Source organism: Micrasema longulum, unplaced genomic scaffold (assembly GCF_059751315.1).
Source record: "Micrasema longulum isolate JH-2025_06_02 unplaced genomic scaffold, ASM5975131v1 h1tg001764l, whole genome shotgun sequence".
Lineage (NCBI taxonomy): Eukaryota > Metazoa > Arthropoda > Insecta > Trichoptera > Brachycentridae > Micrasema > Micrasema longulum.
This window is the reverse complement of record NW_028278939.1, coordinates 152,804-175,618: the sequence shown is the minus strand read 5'-3', so window position 1 is coordinate 175,618 and position 22,815 is coordinate 152,804. Positions and strand designations below refer to the sequence as shown.

General features: G+C 32.5%; 1 protein-coding gene across 2 annotated transcripts in view; it reads left to right on the top strand.

Annotated features, from left to right (window-relative positions):
• Positions 1 to 22,815, top strand: part of Jupiter (microtubule-associated protein Jupiter) — a 240,624-nt gene that overhangs the window by 186,106 nt on the left and 31,703 nt on the right. Inside the window, exon 1 of one of the 2 annotated variants that reach the window (XM_088237648.1) lies at positions 10,077 to 10,613. The exons of the other annotated variant lie outside the window; for it this stretch is intronic. Coding sequence (XP_088093774.1) covers positions 10,552 to 10,613 — 62 coding nt within the window. The 5' untranslated portion in view covers positions 10,077 to 10,551. Of the gene's footprint in view, positions 1 to 10,076; positions 10,614 to 22,815 lie in introns of those variants that run through there. 2 annotated transcript variants of the gene reach the window in all.

Below are 22,815 nucleotides of genomic sequence, written 5' to 3'. Positions count from 1 at the left end.
ATGTTAATATATGTATTTTTGTTGTAAAATATGTATTATCTAGGTTTTGGGTGTTTTTCTTAGTAATGTATATTATTATTGCGATTTTAGTTTTATTTCCTATTGTTATTATTTTAATTTTAAAAACTATTTTGTTCTGTGTTTTTTAAATTTGTTTAAGGTTAATCTTTTTTTTCTACCTTGTCCGTAATATTGTTTTGTTCCCATTTAACATTAATTTGTAAATACTGTTTGTTTCTAGCCAGTATTACCAAGAATGGTAAAAGTAAAAGCCATAATAAATTAAATAAAAAATGTTAGATTGTAGTATGCAGGAGAAGAATACATAATTTAATTTAAGTTGGAATAAAGGTTTTATCTAAATAATTCAACGTTATGTTTTTACGTTAAATTAATATCTAGACTTTTTTCCGTTTCTTCGTGAAATTTCATTCCGTCAGATGTGGTCGGTAATCCGGTCACTGGGCACGAATTAATTAAATAGCCGTGCATTTTTATTTTAATGCAATTATTTTTACTCTAGCAAATTGCTCGTCATCGTCAAGCTCTCAATGTGTTATTAAAAATGAGAACGAGAAAAAAATACACACTCAAAACGTCACCCCGAAAACAAAAATTATCCAATTATGAACCTTCTTCATTATATTTAATTGCACCTTTTAGCTGCTAAATCTCAGTCCTGTAAGAAGCACTTTCTAGTTTCTTTACAATTGACGTAAAAATCATCAGTTATGGCTGCAACCAGCGGCGTCTAAAATACCGACTTAAAGTATTCTGGTGTTCTGTAGATTACGATCAGTTCTGGGGAAGACTTTGTACTTTAAATATTGTATTTATTAGAACTGAATCCATCGAGATGCATCATGATACGACCTTTATTATTGTTCACTCCTACATCCTAGTGACGGGTTCAAAGACCCCACGCTGTGTTCTACTGACACTTCTAAAAATACCCGTGAACCATTAAAGATCACAGAATATAAATAATTTGGTCTAGAGATGAGTCTATGGTTAATAGTTTTTCTATGGCGCTGCGCTGGCGCCCTCGCCCTTCCAGCCATGTATTCATCCAATTACAAAAGTTTATTTCTGACTTGAGTTTTTAATTATGTACATATCTACATAAATGGGAACTTATTTTTATTTTCTATAATTGGTTTTTCATATTTTTTCTTAACAAAGAACCCATATGCATGCTTCCACTTTCCATTATGTTGTATTCCAACTCAACACAGGGCTCTTAGCCTCATGAAGTTAGAGATACGTTATTATTTTTTTTGGAATGTGTATATTTGCATATAATAAATCAATTAAATTATTTTTTTTACGAAACAAAAAGTTTTTTATGCATGTAAGTATTTCTTTATGTTTGTGTTTTTTTTAAGATTTGTTATTTCATATAATGGCTAATTTATGTAGATATTATTATGTTACAATAAAATAAATAAGACCGTGGATAGATTTTATCATGAACATCTTGAATTGATTTAAAAATGAATATTGTCTATCTAAAAATGTTACTTCTTACGGAGTATAGGTTACATTTTATTCAGTAGGCATATGATTATAAAATACTTAAGAATTAATATATGTCTAAATAACATATCAATTCTTAAGTAAATAAAAACATACTCCATAATATTATTGTTCCCGTTCTACTACCATTGAATTTTCTTAATTCAATTTTAATATTTTAGTTAAGTACCCATAAAAGTTAATTTTCAATAATCTTGTACTTTTACTACTATTCAAGTAAATTAATCACTGGAAATACCCGAAATTAGAGTATGGGAATTCACGTACTTGACGTAATTCATTTATGGGACACATTATATATTTATTTCTAAATATTAATAATTAATATAAATAACATGGTTGAATGTATTAAATTGAAAACTTTATTTTAAGACCACTTAAGTATAATAATAAAAACACCCGTAGATGGAAGGATCTCTGATTTCCGAAACTAGAAGTGCTTCAGAATAAACTGAAGTGGTCTTAAAACAAAGTGTTTAATTCAATACATTTGATGAATTTTGTTGCTTCGTAATGATAAAATACAATACCATGCAGGTATTGAATTTTATATCTGTTAAAATATATATCAATCTTCATTGATAATGCGTGTGACAGGTTGATCATAAGCCTTGTAAATGCCTAGACTTCCATATTCCCTGGAAATAAATATATATGCGCGTATGCAATAACTTTATAAAAAAATAAAATATGTGTGTAACAACAGTTTGAAAATGACTAAAGGTCCCTTCAAATTCGCTTAAAACATATCTGTGCGCACTGGGCTGTGCCACCGCGCAATAGTTAACCGCTGCAGACTTCGCCACGGAGATGATCTCTCCTCCGTCGGACAATGATCTTGCCTTTGAATGCACTCCTCACCAGATATCGGCTACCGGCCACCAGCCACTGACCGTCCAACTTTCCGCAAATGTAATATTATGCATCGCATTATAAATATGTACCGTAGCTACGTGAACCATTTCCCTGCGGTTGCTTCTTTGTCGTCGTCGCCACACTTCTCGAATCACCGCGACATATTGATTGAAACGTGTTTGTGTACTAATGTTTATTTCCTTCTTTTGCCCGATGTACCCTTATCATTATAAAAGTGTATGTATTTAACATAAAACATTTTATGACAAATATCTTTACATTACGATAGATGAAAAAAATTTGCTTAGAAAAGCGTCATGTTATAATGTAACATTATATTAAATTAAATGTTATTAAATATTTGTAAATAACCACTTACCAACTTTTCTACGTCTACCGGTTTCGAGACGTACCCGTCTCTTCGTCAGGACACCAATTAAACTAACATGCAAACCAACATGCAAAACCCACTATACACCTTCACCATAGTTGTTGCCCAAAAATATAAAACTAACGCGACATGCATTTTAATAAGCACATGCCTAGCACCCACCCTATAAAACCTATTAAGCTTATCCCCTCCCTCCATTCCCTCGTCTTTTTTCATTAATTCTCAAATAAGAGAATATTTTCATAATTTAATCAGCGCATGTTTGTCCTAATCAGTGCATGTGCTTATTAAAATGCATGTCGTGTTGGTTTTATATTTTTGTGCAACAACTATGGTGAAGGTGTATAGTGGGTTTTGCATGTTGGTTTGCATGTTGGTTTTATTGGTGTCCTGACGAAGAGACGGGTACGTCTCGCAACCGGTAGACATAGAAAAGTCAGTAAGTGGTTGTATAGAAATATTTAATAACATTTAGTAAAATGTTTGACCACAAAGTTAATGCTTCAAATAATAATAATATTATATTAAATGTTTTAGTAATTAGAAAATTAGACTTTAAAACTTAAAATATTTAAAATATATATATATGTTTTTCCATTTTAAATAATATCTAGTTTGCTTTTGCTCATATTTTCTTTGACGGTTTTACGAGGTTCTCAATAAAAAAATATTGCCTAAGGTTTTATGAAAGAATATCCGGACTGTGATGGTGGCATCGGTGTATCTTCGCATTACCCGTTTTCTCACGAATAGCGCCTATCCGGATTGGTTTCTCGTGGACCAGAGCCGATCACATTTTCACGCTTTTCTGCAGCCTTTAGACGGTAATCAATAACGGAATTCACTTTTGCCGTTTTGTTTTTAAAACAATACTCTGCCAATCAGCGCAAAACGTGACGGCACTCCGGTGTAAACGAATTTCATCAGTGCTCGGCAAATCGCAGCCTGTCATAGAAATGAACACGTATCACGAAGATTATTTTTTTATTCCGCGAAAAGACTCGGTCATTATACATTCTAGTACATCGCTTTCCGAAGAAATGACTGTCTTCTCTGATAATCTTCTTTAAACAAGTCTCATATCTCGTGTACCGGTATGCGTCCCATAACTGCTCGCGGCACTATTTTGTTTACCTACATGTGATGTAAAGAAAGAAGTTGATTGTAGTATAGTTGAGTTGTTTCCCGTCACCAGTCACCAGTCACCAGTCACCACCCCGCTAATTTCCTTTCGTCCACCGTTTCCGTTTTGTTCCGACAGTAAATGGCCATTGTTCTTGCACGCGGACAATGTTTCACAACGCTCGTTGCAAATAAGTTACCTACACAGTTAAAAGAATATTTTACAAATTCGCAGACGGATATGAATGTGTGTTATAATAATTATTCATATTTTATCAATTAAGAAATTCTTACATTTGATATGAAATATGTTATGTACTGTATGTATGGAATGTTTTCTGCAAAAACATTAAAAAAATAACGAGACTATTTACTATGTGATTCCTATACCCAGAGTTCAGTATCAATTAATCTTAGCCAGGCTTTATGTTTAATTGAAAATTACTCTCATTATTGACAGCAGACAACCGTTTAGAGAGTATGTAATTATTTTCCAATTAGAGTCATTGATTCTCTCTTTGTCTATTTCCGCCTTCGCTTCCATTGCCTAGTGGACTCACCGTTAGTCAAAGCAGTCGTGACTCTCCATGACAAGGGTTTGTATCCCCGCTTGACCAACTCTTTGGCCTTAGTGTCTCCCTTCAGTACTCGCAACGTTAGCCGCTATTTTATATTGCCATCCTCTGTTTCAATTGGACATTTCCACTGTAAAATACAGGCTAAACATGTAGTCTGCTTTACTTTATCGACTTAATAAAAAACCCGATCGCTGATCCTTTTCCGTTTACAATAATCGCCTTTAAATTTTTTTCCTTTGTCGAGGTTTGCGGAGGTTGTTTCGGTCATTTTAATTAATCTTCCATAAGAACTTCAAATTCAATTAAAACCAATTGACACAGTTATCCGAATGTTTTATTACTTTGTGTGCAGAAAAGTGTAGCAAGCGTATTTTTTATGTTGACAACCTAATTACCGCTGGAAAGAGAAGTGCTTTCCGCTTTGCGAATTCTAAATTTACATTAGAAAAGATTTTTTTATTTTAATTTGCGCTTTCTTGAATTCTTATTTTATGATGCTAAAATTATAATAACTAGTTCAATTGTTTCTTCTTCAAAATGATGCATCTATAAGCTTTATTTTTTATAAGCTCGGCTTAGCAGAACGGTAAGGTTTTAAAATAAACCGTTGGTTGTTTGATTGTAAAAATAGCTGTCATCTACGCGAAGAACCCCGAATTTCAATTGTTTTATTTGGTTGCATCACATTATCCGTTCTCTCATTTCTCGGTCCATGTGGATACATCGAGTTTTCCTAAACGAAAAAACACGCAGGCTATCTTTTAGTGTCGGCTGTCTGGCTAAGCGTCGTGCATCATGAAAATATTTGTCTGTTCCACCACCTAACTGAGAATGCCAATTGGCACTAGTCCAAAGGAGAATTCGTCGGCTGGATAAACTTATGACGTAATCTGTGAAGTCTCCTTGTCTACAAAATGTTTTTACTTTGTCTTTAAGAGAACCTTATTGAAACGATTTTCCAAATTCTTGTTTGCTTTCAGAATGTAGGTAGTGAGTAGGCAATAAAAGTTACTCTTAAAATTAGTTTAACAATCTATTTTCAGTGTTTAGTTTACCTAACGTCTCTTTTTTTCAATATAAAAATTTGTTGATAGTTAACACCGGAGATAGAACCTGGTTGCAGTCCCGTGGCCTAGTGTCGCGGACTCACGGATCAGATGTCCGAAGTTCAAACCTCACTCTACCACAACTTAATTCCCATTTTCTAATAGTGAGTTATTTACAACTCGTTGAAAATGGCCCCCAAAATTGAAATATTTGGGTTAATCATAAGAACGCAAATATTTCTTTTTTTTTTTTTAATAAAAAAAAACTTTTAAGAGGGGAATATGAAATTTGAGTTTTACAAGTTTTATGACCTGTACGCGCCATTAGCTGGTTTAGATGACTACTTTACACACTGTTTCATTCACCATTTTGCCTTAGTTTAAACACTTTTTTTTTCTACAAAACACTCAGTTTGCCCCGAATATGGCTCCTGCAGTAGTAGCCGAGAAGTCGGAACAAATCTAACTTCCACGGGATCACCCAAAGAAGATACATATTGTAAATACAATGTTTAAAGACTCTTCTTTGGGAATAACTTTATTCATTTATTATTTTTGGTTTGATACTACCGCTCTATTTCAATCGTGAATTCGTTTAAATTAAATTGTTTGCACCAACTCCCCTACACAGTAGGGAGTTTATTCTTCTTGGATTGTCGTGATTGTATTCTCCTGTCAATACCCCACCAAACCCCATTGTTCTATTCGCCAATCTTGTTTACTTCCTCTGCAATCTGCACGATTCGTATTTTGTTGGCGAGTTGGTTTTTTTGGCGAGTAATTTTCGAGGAACTTGTTCGTTGCCCGCCGGCAAGTATCTCTTTACACCTCGTTCAGTGTTTAATTGTACAAGTTTAGATTGTTTTAGGCTTATAGTAATGTGTTCTAAAACTCGACTAATTAATCCATTTTCTCATGGAGTTGCCTACTCATTCGTTACTTACGGTAGTTTAGAATTGTTTTCAGACATTGACATATAATACACGAAAACGTACATATAGTTTCTGTTTATTTATACCAGGGTTGCATTCAACTGTCATACATTCGCTACCTAAAATTGGAGGATACTAATTTTTGGTACATAAAAAAAAGTATTTTAATGTTAAAAATCAACATTCATTTTTAGTGGATCCTAATCCGGTTCTTTCTTTGAATTCCTTATAATTTCGGTCCTTCTTTTATTTGGTTTTTGGGGATGCAAAAATGACATTAACTCGCGTTCATCATATTTTAAAAACGTATTCCTATCAGTGCATCAATGTAACTAAGAAGAGCTTCGCGATTGCGCCGCTAGGCGTAGTTTGACATTTACAAAAAATAATATTTATATTGCAATATTCATTGTTTTAAACGTTGATCACCCATGAACTAATGTTTATCACTGAAAAGTTACACGATCCTTTTTATAATATTTATCCGAAAGGTTTTTACACGCTTTCATGACACAAGCAGGCATTTTGGTTTCGATTCTAAACGTCACGCCTGGCTGGCGGTCCAAGAACGCGTTGATCATGACTGAGCGTTTGGGCATAAGTTAAGTGTCAACATTTTTAAAGGCTCAGGGCATGTCTATGTGTATTAATATGTCATTGTTTTCAGACTATAATACATCGGGCCATGATCGTCAAAACATTGTAACCTACAGGAGCAATATTTTACGGAATAATATTTCTTCTTCTCAATTATTTATTTATTTATTTATCAAGGAATGCACTTTGAAATCCAAGTTTTGTTTCGAATATTTATTTTATTGATACGAATAAAATAAATAACTCCCTTTACGTTATCGTAGTAACTACCTAGGAAGTGAAATCCAGCCTTGTCTACAAACATTTAGAGAAGTACTTATTATTTACCCAAATATTTTAATTTTCAGATCATTTCCTAAATGTCGTAAATAACCTGTATTAAAAAAAATTGATTCAAGTTGTTGTTGAGTACGATTTGAACCTCAGACTACTGATCCGTGAGTCCACAACACTACCAATTCAATTGAAAAGTATTTTCAGGCGTTGCGTAGTAGGTGAAATAATTTAGCCAGATGAATCTCGCCCACATCAATAAAACGTTCAGCTGTTTGACTTCACAAAAGTCAACGGATGGGCAGTTGAGGAAATGTGGATATTAAAACACATACATAATGGTGAAGGTTAAATCATTCATCATTCCATGTCTGCTCCCTAGTTAGAGCGTATGATATCCGCGAAGAGCCTCCTTGCATCTTTATCGGCTGGGAGCTCCTAGCGTCCTCCCAAGTTAGGTTCGCGTCCCGTAGTTCTCACATGAACTGCCGACGAGCAGCCAACAGCAGGCGTCCAGGACGTCGAGAACCTGGGCCCCGATCACAATGAGAAGTTAACAATTATCTTAAATTTTATCTACAAAGTAAAATTAAGTTTTTTGTATGAAAAACAGAATATGCAAACATTTTTTTCTTCTAAACATGTTCAATTATAGATTGCCGTTGAAGATACTTTAAATGTACATGCAAAAACACTCATTTTCGTACACAACTATCGGTTTTTCTTTATAGACAGTTGAAGATAAGTCTGTTAACTTCCCATTGTAATCGGGGCCCCGATGTTTTGTAAAGTAGGCAAGCGTGGCAGTATGGGGCCCAGCCAACCGTATCGCTTGCGCGTGATGACAGTTGTCACCGGAGTTTGCTGCGCCCGTTCTCTTATTACTTCGTTTCTCTATAAGTCAAACCACCGCACACCCAAGATTTTTCTGAGACACCTATTCTCAAAACTTAGTATTTTGCTGTTCTGGGCCCAAATGACTTGCCACTATTTGCATCTGTAGAGGAGAATAGGAGTCATGCAGGCGTAAAATAGGCGGCATTCGGTTTTCACTGAGTAAAGTGAATGTTAAACTACACCCTCTCAAACATATTTCCTTATCTGTTACAATAAAATTTTAATTCGAATTGTTTGGTTTTTGGGTAAGCCTATTATTTAATAATTTATGTATTTGGATCTAGTCGTGTTCATTAAAATGCTACTTTTCATTCGACAGGCGCTACTCAGTCTGGGGGGTCGTATGAGATGTTTTGTATGTAACGGGGTTATATTGAGGGTGACTGCGAGCTGCGAGTATGCGTCATCTCGAATCTATAGTTTGGGCGGTGTATGTATATAATATATATTAGGATCATTTATATATCGCCATTTTTGTGTAAATCATGTCAAGGGCTCTGTACTATAAATCGGTAGTCAGATGGCGGAAGGGATCATCTGTATTTTTTTTAATGTTCAGGAGAGCTGAAAAAAAATACCTCGATTTAATCGTCAAACTAAAATATTTTAGTGTTTTGTCTAGTTTTCAATATTCGCTAACCTTTTTAAATGTTTTTTTACTGTGTATTTACTAATTTTTTTATTAAAACTGCTGGATACAAAAAACCGAAAAAAAACACGGATGGACCCTTCTGTTATCTGACTACTGAAATATCCCAACACGTCTTGCAGTTACAGAGCTCATGAAAGATTGAGATTCTAGTTCCTCAATTCAAATTACGATTGATTTAAAAAAAACAGATAGGATATACATTACAGCACGTCTTGTAACTACAGAGCACAATGGCGGTAAGAAATCTAGCCCCCATTTACATTTTTTTTTAAATTTACTGTGAAGAAGTAGCTAGATTACAAACAACACGTTGGACCCAATTTACAAAATGTAGATTTGAGATAATTTAATCGTAGAGTTAACAATAAATATACAAAGAAACAATACTATCACGCCGTTTTTCCGTAGGGATAAGCAGAGAGGATAAAACGCCACATTGTCGGTGATACTGCAATACCGCGTAACTTGTTTTTTTTTTTTAATGTTTTTAAAAAAATGTTTTAAATTCGTTATAAGAACTAAGAGCCGTTAGTTTTTAATTATTGCTATTTTTACTCTATAAAATGATAGTATTTCTGATACTCCAGCGGTATTTTTGGTTGCTTAGGTAAGCAATATAGTCAACAGAACGCTTTTTGGATCCCTTGCCAAAAATTCAACGAGGAAGTTCAGTGGTTATTTAAAAAAAAAAGTTAATTGACTATTTAACTAAGCCAAAAAAATATTTTCTAATTTTTATGTATCGCATTATCGCAGCGCTATGATTTTTTAAAGTTATGTATTTCTGAAATTACTCCGCGTGTGACGTCTCAAGTTCTCTTCCGCTTCTTTTCGATCAGTTCTGCCGATTGTAAACGTACACGGTAAGTAAACCGAAAATCTTTCACAGCTCTCGTATTATCGGTTTATTCATATGAATTAGTGACATCGTTCAAAGTAGTTTGTTTTTATTAAAATATTTTTGATTATTTTTTTTCGTACAATTTCAAGAAACTTTGCCGCATAATATAATGCTCTAATTGTTACCGCGCCTAAGAAAATATTTTTGATTAACTACCCAGCCGAAATACTTTTTAGTGAATAAGTGAAAATGGTCCTCATTTTGATGGCAACATGCAGTGCCTCATTCATTGTTGCTGGTATCAAGTACCTATCCCACTGCTATTTTTAATTGCGCGCGACACAATCTAAAACGTAGAAGAGAGGATTAAGGGGTTGGCGATAGTGGGTGAGCGAGACGCCTGCTGGGCTCATCATGGGCGTTCGGGAGGGGGAGGGAGAGGGAGAGGTACGTCACGCTCCAGGGAGGCAAAATACCCCCCTCCCCGCCGCAGCACGCCGCCCGACGTACTTTAGCTAGTGGCAGACGGGTGATTCAACCAGTCAGCTGTTCGCCATAGTCGTAGCCGGTCGCCGCAACACTCCCACAACCGATACTCGCGCATCTCCCACAACACGACGACTCGTGTTCCGAAAAAATAACTGACAGCCGAAACAAGAGACGATCGCTACATTTTTGCCCCAAAATCGAAAAATTAAAAGTGTAGACAGTTTAATCGTCAAAAATCAAAGTCACGTATTTCTCAGCTGTTATCTGAGGAATCAACAAGAACTGACATCCCCGTAGCGGCGAAGTGTGTGATTAGTATTTTCGAATTTTATTGATTCAGAGATGGCAACCTACGCAGCCTTCAAGCATGTCGAGCTACACAAAGTAGGCTACGGCAAGAACAGGTAAGAATCCTTCGAAAATCCTGTTACACTTGGTCACTATCGAATTTATCTAAAATTCATGCGCTGTACCAACTTTGTCCACCCAACCCTAAATGCAAATTTGTTTAATTATTTACCGTTTTCATTATATTACTAACTATTTTTAGGCACGATAAATTAACATAAAATCATTCTTTTTAACGTAATTGGATCCTATCCTCATATTTTTAGGAAAATTTTGGTAACTCGTTTCCTATTTCTAAATGTCCCGTACGAAAACAATCCCATTGTTTCGTTAAGCTCAAGAATCATTTCAAATTAATAATCGTCTCTCTGTATTTTTATTGCAAAATGTGAAATTTAATACACTTTTCTGCAATGAATTTCGTACTACATACTACATAAAATAAGGCTTGTGATAATATTTTTTGTCTTTTGTTTCTTTCTGATTAATAGCTTTTTTTAAAAGTTATCTATGCTATATATGTCCTTCTTTAAATTATACTTATAAAAACATAAGTATCGAAGACCTCCCCGGAAGATGGATCTATTTTAAAATATTTGAAATTTAAGACTTACCAAAAATAGTTTTATAGTCAATAATTAAAACAAAAATTATGATGCCGATACAAATCATAAAGTTTTTATTAGAATTAAACAATTGAAAAAATATTTAGATGTATACATACAAAAATTAAAAAATCATTAAAAAAATAACAACACACTTGGTGAAATAGGGATATAAATAATACAATTAAAAACACACATTGAATTGCAAACATAGTGCATTGTTGTCGAAATATCGTCCTCATTGTTGTCGTTTTCTTCATTTTCTATAAAATTTCCAATAAAATTTTCTATAAAATTTAAGATTAGCATATTGTTGATAGAATGTCATGTTATAATCTTATTTTAATAACTTAATAATAAAGTCATTTTTACTTTTAATCTAATTACTCAATGGTAGTCCATTGATATTCTTTCATATTTAAGTTGACATTTAGATAGCTACAGTTAAATAATTATTATGCGCGATATTTTAATGCCCATTTTTTTTTTACTTTCTGTATTATTTTGGTAATACTTTATTTACGAATTCAATAAAATAAAATGGTATTAATTTTTATAATACAATGAAACTGTTTTTGAGAATGAAAAAATTCGAGAAAATAGTATTTTTAAAGTGTTATAAATGCTTTGTAAAAAATAATCGATTTGAAACATAAACAATACGTTTTACTCATAATAGTAATTTATTGAAAAAAAAAACAATGCAAGACAAAATAAAAGTAAAATTGTATTGAGTATCAAACGATCTTTAGAAACTATTATAAATATCATAAAATGAAGGTATTTTTAAAAAGAGTTAGTTAAATTTCTTTTTGCAACTGTAAAAAGTTTTTGATCCGTTTTATATAAATTAGTGATAAATTTTGTCGTTTCAGAGTTATTTTCAGTTTTAGAATAAAAATTCGTTGGCAAATTACCATAATCATGTTAAAACTTTTCTGCCCTTCAAAATATTTTACCATCGATATAAATTTATTCGATCATTTCTACTGTGCACGAAGGTTCTGCTCAGCCTTCAAGTTATATTTTAATAATTTTAACCGAAGTTTTCAAAAGAAATAGTAAAATCAACTATCAATGTCTTTTCGTGTTTAGTAAACTTTTCATTGTTAGTGAACGCAATAACTGAACTTGTTCGATAAATAATGTTTTCGCTGCGCTGTCTCGTCTGAATAATTAAAAAACGTGTTTGATCGAGAACAATCGACAGGCAATTTAATGACAAATGTATCGAAATATTTTTTATTTTAAATCAAACAATAACAACACAGTGTGTAGTATTGACAGATATGTAGAACTCTTTCGAAGGTGATATGGAAGTCTGCGTTTACAAAGCGTTTACGTGAACTTTTCATGTAATGTGTTTGATGAACAACAAAATTTCTTAACTTCCATTTATTGATTTTTATCAAGTGTTTTTTTTTTTTTTTTAGTTTTTTTACATTTAGTATTAGTTCAATTTAATCAAGTAAAAGTCTCAGTTAAAATGTAAATAAAAATAATTAAGCCCATTGTAGGTGAAGTGTATTTGTATTCAAAGTTTTATCTCTGTAAATTTTTATTGACATGGGTGTTTTATACACTAAGACCTAAGAAAAAAGGTTTTTGGATTATGTCGGTAACAGAAATAATGTTATACAGGGTGTTCTTTAAACGCTGTCACATCCGAAACCACGATGATCAGTATGAGCAAGAAGACATATTGGCACATTAAAATATTTTTTTAGAACGAATAAAATTTACGAAAATAAAATATTAAAAAAAAACAATTGGTTGCTTACTTCTGCAAGGGAGAAGCGAGGAGAGGGAAGGGGGGAGTCTAATACACCGCCAACCACATGGCCACGCCCCCCTCGCTTTTCCCCTGCAGAAGTAAGCAACCATTTGTTTTTTTGAAAATATATATTTTTTTTTAATTTGCGTTATAAATATTTTTTTAAATTTGCTAATATGTCTTCTTGCCCATACTGATCATCGTGGTTTCGGATGTGACAGGGTTTAAAGAACACCATGTACAAGCAATGAGTTTACTCCACCTTTAAAATGACAGTTAGTTGACGCTGTTTTTGACGGACTGAAACAGCTGACTAACATCAGTTAGAGATGACTTTTTGTAATCTATACCTTTTCCCTTTGTATTTTTTATTAGTAATAACAATATAATTATGTTCTGTTATCAGAATCAGTGTATGTAGAATGAGTGTGGCTTCTCTTAATACATGCTCCATATTGTAATAACTACAGCCATAATCCGTGCATCCATCACCTGTCGGCCACCAGCTTGTAAAATAAACTTAACAATAGAAAACTACGTAGTCTTTCTTTAATCGATTCACATTGTGTCTGTTACTTATCCGAACCCTATTCCGACCAAAATACGACTAATAACTTCCGCGCTACTATCGAAACATTTCACCATTTCTCAAGTAATACATCATTCTTCTCTGACAGCTATCTGATCGTCTTGTTCTAGATACTCCGCAATTTGTCATTGTCGTATTAATTTGAATACAAGTTCAGATGACGAAAATATTCTTTTTTTCTTAAATAAAAACGGAATATTAGCGTCATTATAAATTACCCTAATACTATGTTTAACTTAACCGTGTTTTGTAATGGTAATCAAGGTGTAAATACTCGTAACTTTAAATTTATTAAAAACGTTGCCAAAATTTAGGCAAATTTCTCCATTTGTTCTCTGTTTCCAGTTTTAATCGTTTTTTAACCATAACAAATAATTATTAAGTTTTTCTACTGACATTTCTTGGTGGAACTGCATTTTTAATTATAATAATAAAAATACTTACCTATATAGTTTTATTCCACTTTTATTTATAAATTACCACCAGTCTTACGATGTCGGTCACGACGAAACCCGGTCACTGGTAAAAACTTATAAATAAAAGTAGAATAAAACTATATACGTATTTTTATTATTATAATTAAATAATTATTAGTTACAATTTTTTTTTAATTCTAAAATTGATAAAGTAACATTTTAGTTTTTATAACACTCGATTTTGATCGTGTTTATTCCTTGTGAAAAGTAAATAAACTCGTTTTAACAATTAAAAAATATTTTTGTGAATTATTTGGTAACGAAAACGAAAGAATTATTAATTCCGTATAGAAATGTTGGTCAGTTTCTATCGCTATAAGTTTTATAAGTGTATTTTTACGAATGATTTAATTGTTTTTGCAAATTACGGCATTGATCATTTAAATTTATATATGTTTTGTTTATATAATCAGATTTAATTTACATTTTTTTTAAAACTTCTGAATACAAAAAACCCCGTCTTTGATATTGCTTACCCTTTTCCGTGGGTTTTGTTCAATGCACAATACTAAATTTTACGATAGTAATATATTTTATTTAAATTATTTATTGACAATTCTTGATGAAATTCCATTGTAATGATGTAATAACTTAAATATAAATTACTAATTGTACACTTCCACTTATTTGTTTGGCCAATTAACGCTTTCACCCTCTTATGGGCATCTTTAGACTGGTGAAAATTATACGTAAGGATAATTGATATAAAACTAAATATATATTATCTAAAGTGTAGGTACATTTCAAAATGAGCTGAAAGAGATACAATACGCAATATTTCAATGAAAAAGAGTGGGACAAATTATTGAAACATGTGTTGGCGGTGTACTGTAAGAGAGAATTTTATTTTTTGAAAACATTTACTGTTTTATTATAATGTACAAAAACGTACTATTTTATTGCAATATAAACTATACTAATATTACTCTGCCAGATTATGATATATACCATTTACTTCAAGCATATTTATGTTTTTTTTCTTTACGTACATTATACAATTTGTGGGAACCTGTTATTGGTTCTGAGCTCATGTAATATTAAACTATAAATATGTAAAACTGTTAGTTTTCCAAATAAAATTAATAAATGCGTACCTACGTATATTCTACTGAATAAAGTGAACGCGTATAAAAGAAAACCTCTCTATACGCCTGACAAGTATTGATTGCATTCTACCATCATACGTACAACCGCAGTGTCGGATCTGCAATAGAAATACGATATGATAATACCATCTCTTTGCTATGTGATATGCATTCTCCGACAACCAGTTACTGTTCTAACGGTTAGGAGAAATAAAACCGACAACTAACTAGAAGTAATATTTACTTTGTTTTATTGAATGTTTTAAATGCTTATTACATATATTTCAGTCGGTTATCTTTCACCGAACATTTATGTATCATTAACAGTTAACAGCATACGTAGTGAAATAATACATATTTAATATGATATAATACAAAGTATAACTTTTTTGGAGAATGGAGGGTTGATAGGCTTATTTCTATGTATATTACAAAATATTGCATCTTAATTCTCACACATTATAATAAAAAAGTCTATAAAATTACATGTTATATGTAAAAATAACACATTAGTACATACATGGCGGCCTCCGTGGTGTAGTGGCCAAGACGCTTGACTCACAAATGGAAGTTTCCGGGTTCGATTCCCGGTATGAATACAAAAACTTTATGTAATTTTTTCAAGCCTGGGTGTTCTGTATTGTTTTGTTATTCACCGCTGTAATTGGGTCTTCTGGCTTGCTGTGGTGCAAAAAAAAATATATGTAATATCTTAGAAAATATAAAAAAAGCAGAGAATCTTGCATCAAAAAACTCCCCCGGAAACGTGAAAAATATCAACGTTTAGAGTAATATTGTTCAACATAGGGGTAGCCCTTCCAACTGGAAGTTAGTCCTGTATATTGGAATGTGGAACAGTCTATACTGACGCTGTTTAAGGTTTATCCGAAACATAAAAACTGCATTATGATATTGCATTTCTAACTTTTGTGACAAGTTTCGGTGGTGCATCTAGCCGTATGCCTTTATTTTATTCATCCAATAATATATCCAATAAATTCATTCAGATTCAATAACCCCAATCACACCCGTATTTATTTTATAATACTTTGGTTAAATTTAAAGTGTTTAAACATAGGGCCTATCACAGTTAAGAAACAATCATACATTGCGTTCTATACTATGTACATTCTAGTTTTTTTAATATTATAGATACGTTCTGAATAACTTATTGAAGGAATGTGGATTTTTAACTAATATTCACATTTATTTTTGAAAAAAAATATTGGCTATATTTGTATCTACGAGATTCCATATCCGTTATTTATCCATAGTTAATAATTTTACATTGATAAACCTACTAACGAATTATACTTAAGCTGTTTAGTACTTTGATTTAGGTGCTTTTTACGCGTGATAGATCGTAGTTGAAATAAAAGAAGCAAATATTTGTTGGAATAAGATTGTTTTTTTATTGTGTTCGAAAAAATACTAATTTATTTTTTGAAAATGATATCCGGCAAATATGTCTTCCGCGACTAGCAGTTACGTAACGTATTCTGTCGGTTCAATTTTTAGTCACTTTTTCCAACAAATCTGGCGTTATTTCCAAAATGCCTGTTATTTGGCTTCCAATTCTTGAAGAGTTATTGGTTTGTTTCCGTAGACCATGGACTTAACGGAACTTTATAGGATACAGGAATACATGTCAAAGAAAATCTACTTTTAGGCCAGCATTTGATTCAGGCAGAGAAAAACTTGTCGAAATCCGGCGCTGCCCAAACATTAGGTTCGGAGATCGTGCTTTTGCCGTTGCCGGCTCCTCTGCCTAGAACTAATTGCCTTCACATTTGCGAATCATCGACTGTCCCAGTCAGTTTAGATCTTAACCGAAATCTCACTTCTTTCAGATCATACCCACAATTTTAAAATCGGGAAATATATGAAGTGTTCGCTTAGTTAGAATGTAAGTTTACATTTTAAATTCTAAAGCGCCCTCGAGGTAATTTTTTACAAACATAGCTCTATATAAATCAGCCAAATATTATTAAATAATTTAATGTCATCAAATCACAGGATCGTGGAGACCAACAAACAGGTCCATTTCATGCTGTCCCCAAAGTTTTTTTTTTTATTATCATATTATACTACATACACAAAATTATAATTTATACAAAGTTGTTTTGACTATCTAACTAGGATTATTTACCCCGTTCTAAGACAGTCAAAAAAATAAATAAAACAGTAATCAATATATAGAAACCACCTTAAACCAGTTAATGACCGGTCATAAGCCCTGTAAATGCCTAGACTTCCGTATTCCCTTCTTTAAGGTATTCTCTATCCCTGTTGTAATTTCTTAATCTTGACTCCCGAGGGGGTGAAATCTAGTCTTTTGTCTACAAACATTTGAACAAACTCAAATATTGTAATATAGAACAGTAATAAAGGTAGTGGACAAAGGGAAAAACAAATTAAAAAATGAAGTAAAAACGTAAGAAAAAATGTAATAAAAACATAGTAATAATGTAGTAGAAACATAGTAAAAAAATAATTAAAATCATAGTAAAAACGTAGTAAAAACAAAGTGATAAATTTAGTGAAAACTTAGTAAAAAAAAACATAAAATAATATGTCATGCATTCATGGGTTCACGAAAAGCCTGGCACGTTGGCGAACTAATCACTGATATGAGTGTAAGGCGTTGTATTATTATCTATGTTTAGTTACGGAGAGAAAAAAATCTCATTATTGGTTTGACAAGATACAATATTCCCGATTGAAAGTTCTACCGCGATAAAAAATTAGAAGGAATAAATGCCTTATTTTCCAATGTTACGTACACGCACTAAGTTGACAACCAGGATGACCTTAGAGTATCTAAACTTTCACAGCCGATCGAATCGTGAGACGTCATTTAGCTAATCCCTTCGGAATGCATGCATAGGTCTTTCCGATTCTCTGGAGCAGTTATGTTCAATTAGGTACCCACTATTGCATGTCTTCGCTGTATAGAAATACTCAACTCAGGGAACTCAACCAAACGAGCCGACACTAGTTACGTAAGTGCTGGTATCACCCTATTGGTTACCGGCGAAGGAATGCTTTTATCGATGAAGATGCAGCTCGTACTAAGCTCTTATCTAGGCATTCCGGGAACACAACTTTCCCTTGTATAAACGCGTGTTTCACATTTTTGTCCCTATTGATATAACCGTCCTTAAATACTTGTTTATAAATACATTTTTTTTTCAATAATTGTAAGAAACGAGTCAACCATGTTTCTACTCTCGCAAAGTGATTCTGTAGATAAATAAATTTAATTGAAACATTTAAATTTGGAATTTGTGTAAAACAATTTATTTTGTTTTCACATGCTACGGATTTATTCAAATGATTTAGAGAACAAGCGGGTTTTTTTTTTCGAATCATCACTTCACTCTCACAGCCTCGCACCTCTGCTGGGAGAGCATTCCATGCCATAGGGCCTGCGTCCGCAAATGTGCGTTCACCGAATTTAGCGCGCTGTTTGCGTAGATGTTAAATAACTTTTCTTTTCGCTATAAACGTCGCTGATCTAAGCGTCAGACGCCTGCCAGCTAATTCATTTGGAATGCATAGTTCCCTTTGATACTCCGGAGCAGAGTTGTGAAGTGAATTACACATAAGCCAACAGAGTTTGTATTCCACCCTCTGTGGAAAACGTAGCCAGTGTAATTCCCGAAGTAGTGGAGTGATATGACTGAACTTAGAGATTCCGAAAATAAGTCTCCCAAACTGTAGGCGATTGGTAGACCTGGTCGAAGAACAACGATGGATGTCAGAAAAATGCAACATTGACTTGTCTTTTTTATTTGAGCTTGAAAAGGGTATATAATAGCCTGTTATTTCAGGTTGGAAAAAAATCAAATATACGAGTATATATATATATATATTGGTAACTAATCCAAGTATCAAATGATACATTTTTTTTCTTTCTTGAATGAAACAAAGATATACACGGTTCTTAACAAATTAAATACTAAAGTAAATAAATAAAAAATGAAGAAAATACAAAAAATTAAGCCGCTCTCATGTAAAATTAAATAAAAACCCGTTCGTCATTATCCTACGATTATGACGATATATTATTTGGTGGTTGAATTTTTCGTGTAGTAAATTCAACCCAAGAAAATCGTTTTAATTTGAGTAAATAACCGTATATCCAAACCGAATTGCATTTGTAAATTGTAATTGCAAACATACTAAATTAATTTGTTCGGTGTTACTTTTTATGTTAGATTGGTAGATAAGATATTTTTGATAATTTTTTTTAAATAATACATTTTAGAAAACATGTTTTATGTGAAATTAATACCCAGTTTTTCATAGCAAAGGAAGCCTGGAAGAAATTAGATTCGCATAAGCATGATTTGACTTGTGTAATTGTGTTGATTTAATATTGTAGTACATTATTATTTGCGTTTTGCATCCATTTGTCTTTTATACAGAATGTATAAGTTATCTTTGTACTTTTTTAAATTCGGATTTACCTTTAATGAATGACAATCATTTTCTCCAAACGTACAGTAATACCAAACGTTTCCTGATAAATTCAATAAAACACTTAAGAATCTGTTTAATAAATGTATAACGGAGATAACAAAAATCATCTCAATCAAAAACATTATTGCAGACTTGTTGCATATAAATTGTTAATTTTGAATAATGATTATTTATGCTCAATTAAAATGCACCATATATCACCATATTAAATTTATTGACGCCGTTCTAGAACTTTCATCTCTTTTATGAATGTATTTTCTTTGCTGCCCGCTGTGCGTAATATTAATTTGAAAACATTTCAAGTAAAAATGACTCACAAATATTATATGAGTATAACTTATCTCACATACGCTGTTGATCTAGATTTGCACGGTCTAATTGTTAGATATCTTCTATAAAGGCTGTAATTAAAACCGTTTTATTGTGATGAAAATGCGTGTTTTGTTAACTAATTAAACATTCAACGTGCTACATCTTGAAATTCGTCGCGTTTCACTTATAATCTGAACGGTCAGAGTAACGAGAGAAATGGAAAATTCATTAACCAAGCGTACATTGTGCCCAATATTCTATGCAGTTTAGTGCTCTAACTTGTAAAAATTGAGCCGTTTTTTATTTTATTTATTAAATTCTTTACGTTTCTATAGGCCAACAATATAATTCAAATAACTTGTACTTAAAACTCCGTTCGTAAAAATCCGTGATTCTAATATGTGACATTAGTGAGCCAAATCGTTATATAAATATATTACATTTTTATACTTTACGTCGCAATGCGATACATTTTGTTTGCTTTTTTTATGAAGCCAATAATACCGCCTAAAAAGTTGTAAAATATGATTGTCCTACTTATGTCAGGATTGTATAATATTTTCGTGTGAAAATCGTCAATTTCCACACGAAAAGTTCATAACTTTGCAACGCCCATAAAACGTGGTAGGTAAGTTTTCCTACCAGTTTTTCTGTCTTCACATACCAAGTGAAATTAAAACCACTGAGTTAAGCAAATACGCTAACACCGATTTGCTTAGTTAAATGTACAATATTCTCACACATATCAGCGTTTTTCCATTTAGAACCTTTATTTTATATTCATTCTTTTTTTTAAAAGGTTTTTTTTTAAATAAATAAAGTAAAGTATGATGTAACTTGATATGTATTTACTATTTTTTGTCCGCCCTTTACCTTGGCCTGGTGGCCAACGCGTTTGATTACTGTGCATAAGGTATAAGGGATTTATTTAAAAAAATGTTTTTTTTTTAAATATATATAATATGAGTACGTTTGGTAGTTCATTACTCAGAAAACATAGCATTCATCACAAATGTGTATAAAAAACAATGTATAGGAAATTTTAGAATATTAATTTCGTCCTTTCAAGTTCGAAAGTTTTCATCTACATTATTCCGTTTTGCCGCAAGACAGTAAAAACTGTACGCTGATAGGTTTAAGGGGGTGGGAGGTGGGGGATGCTTTCTAGATAGAGGGGGAGAGTTAAATATTTAAAATTTACACGCATAAGGATAATTTTCCATGCGGTTAAAAACTTTGTACCTACATTTGCTATTTTTTTCATACAATGAAATCTCGAATGACTCGACTAAACACGTTTCATGATTTTTGCCGATTAATTATTATTAAAATATTACAACAGAGATGAAAATCATTTTAGAGAAGGCAGTATATAAGTCAAGGCATCCCCAGGGCTTATGACCTGCCATTGGCTGGTTTAAGTGGCCACTTTACACACTGTGTAACAGTCACCATTCTGCCTGTATTTGAACATCTATTTTTCTTCGATTCTTCCATCTGTCGATGTTTGTGAAGTTAAATAACTGAAACTTTTTTTGCTGCTGGTGATATTCGTCTGATTGATTTGTTTCACCTACGTACGTTCAATTAGATGAATCTCACCCGCAACAATAAAGGTTTCAGATATTTAACTTCACAAACATCAACATATAGAAGAAGAATCGAAGGAATATAGATATTCGAAAAAGTTTTTACAACTGACTTAAATATTCTATACCCACATGAAAAATAAAAGTGTTGTATTTTTAAAGGGAAATACCTTAGTATTAAACACAAACCTTCCATTAAAAATTTAAGTTACCTTGTCGCAATTATTAATCACTTTTAACATTATAGGCGTCTCGAAAGCTTTGGTCACTAAATTCCCCCATTTATTAAATATGTATATTTTTACTTGAGAATAATATATTAGTTCGTTTCTCATATTGCGCGTAGTCGGTCAGCATGACACTATCTTTATCCTGATTTATCGTTGAAAAACATTTTCTTTTTTAAGACATTCAATTTACGATGCCTGTGCCGCACCACTTGTTTATCGTCTTTATCGATAACCTATTTCTTCCTATTTATGGCCCTACAAATACCTTAACCCTTAATTGCATGTGTATATTTAATTTGCTACATATTACAAGAAAGTATAAATACGACTAAAATAAGGATAGAAAAAAAATAACGTAATGGTCCGATGGGTCAGGTTCCTCCATCTAAAGTTCGCAAAGATGAAACGTGTCATTGGATGGTGTCCATATGACTCAACGAGGCAACGATGTAAATAACTTAAATGCAAATGTCAATATGCTGTCCAGTAAAAGTATGCACAGCAAAATATAAAAATTGCTTTCTCGCTTTCCATCAATAAGTGCATTTAAGATACACATGTTTTTTATCTTTAATATTTCCTCGAGTATAATAACCATTGCATGGAGTAGCAAATATGATACTCGTTTTTCCTAATGTTTTCTATCTAGGATTTTTAAAATTATGTTTTCAGTTTACCATGCAAAATATCATTTTTAATTTTGAAGATAACAAAAAAATATCACGCTATGAAGGGTTAAAACCCCCGCGTTGAAAAGTTAAACCTTTACACTTTACACCAAACGTACTACGGTTGCATTCTTGTCTACGGACACAATGTTCTGGAATTTTGTGGAAGTTCAACTTTTGTTGTTTTTGTATTTTTTTCGACCTGCGTGGAATTGGATTGTGGCGTGGCAGAATGGAGAAGTGAATGCCTTTTGATTGGAAATAATGCGTAGTCTGATACCACAATCTCGTCGTAATATCATTAATCAAATTATTAATTGTCGGTATAGCTATATAATGTTGAAAATAAGAGCACATAAAGGCGATTCGGCGCAGTTGCCCCGCGTCTATGGAAAAAGCTTTCTAAAAACACAATAAATAAAAGCAGCGTTGTAAAAAAGCGTTT